This window comes from Carlito syrichta, unplaced genomic scaffold (genome assembly GCF_000164805.1).
Source record: "Carlito syrichta isolate Samal-C Ts95f unplaced genomic scaffold, Tarsius_syrichta-2.0.1 Scaffold301652, whole genome shotgun sequence".
In the NCBI taxonomy this organism is placed as follows: Eukaryota; Metazoa; Chordata; class Mammalia; order Primates; family Tarsiidae; genus Carlito; species Carlito syrichta.
In genome coordinates, this window is record NW_007245748.1 from 1 (window position 1) to 1,061 (window position 1,061).

The 1,061-nt window shown below is 63.2% G+C and overlaps 1 protein-coding gene across 1 annotated transcript in view; it reads right to left on the reverse strand.

Annotated features, from left to right (window-relative positions):
- Positions 1–57: 57 nt before the first annotated feature.
- The window catches only part of ACOXL (acyl-CoA oxidase like), a gene marked incomplete at its 3' end in the record, with an annotated part of 406,243 nt that continues 405,239 nt past the window's right edge, over positions 58–1,061 (reverse strand). The window contains exon 20 of the mRNA XM_021710927.1: positions 58–325. Within this exon, the coding sequence (XP_021566602.1) occupies positions 58–325 (268 nt within the window). The remainder of the gene's footprint in view (positions 326–1,061) is intronic.

A 1,061-nucleotide genomic window follows, 5' to 3' on the forward strand; every position in this document is an offset into this window, starting at 1 on the left:
GGGCCACGCAGACAGCGACCGGAAAAGAACCCCGCAGCAGAAAGCCTTGCTTCTTGCCTGTTCCGATGCAACTCCGCCGCCCCCGCCCCCCCGTCGCCATTCTCGCGACCCTGTGAACCCTTTGAAAAACAAAGGCGTCGGGGAGAGCAACGGACTGAGCGCTTCTACTTGGGGCGGGGAAAGGAAGCCAGCCCGGGGTGGTGGCTCAGGCGTCCCCGCGACCCTGGCTAGGCTAGGGAGCTTCGACGCCGCGCCCCGTGCAGGGCGACCGCAAGCTCTTGCGGCCTGCTCCCCTGGCGTCCGCAGGGCTTCCCGGATCCGGGCCCTGGCGCAGAGAAGGGGCAGCCTAGGAAGGGCCGGTGGGTTTTAGGTCACCGCCCTCGCGGTGGCGGACGCGGGCAGAGCGCATCCCTTCCCGCCCGCGCCAGGAGATGTGGAGGGAGGCGAGGGGGGATGGCTTGGGTTGCGAGACAGAGGAAAGGAGTCGGCAGCGGGAATCTGACAAATGGGAAACCCATGGCGCTTGCCGGGACCACAGGCGTCGCCAGGGGGGGCTTCCCAGTCCCGAAACCGACTCAGCCGTGTGTTGCCCAGGCCCGCCTCCCCGTCCCCGGCAAGCAGCAGGCGCGACTTCCACATCGTTTAATTTCTTTATTAAACTCTGCATCTACGCTCTTGAAAGGGCAGACTGCACCTTCAGGTGGCAAAAAGTGTTTTCCGCTCCATGTCTTGCAGTCCGGAAACCGCGGCCTGGGAGGACAAGCCCGAGCTCTTGCTTTGCCGAGAGCAAAACTCCAGGCTCACGGTCCCCGTCCGTGCAGTTTCCCCGCCCGTCCGTTTCCTCGCAGAGCCCGAGAGGGTCTGATTCACTGGAAGAGCATCACGTGCTGAGCCAAGCCTTTCTGCCCGCGCAGAAGGAAGGAATGGCGTTGTTCCCCTTTTGTCTGAAGGTGCTTGATTTTTTATTTTTTCCACCCAAGCACCACAATTTTTCGAAGTCACTGGGAATCTGAGTCACCGCGGACGGCGGGAAACCTCTGGCGGCACCCGCTGTGGCGCGC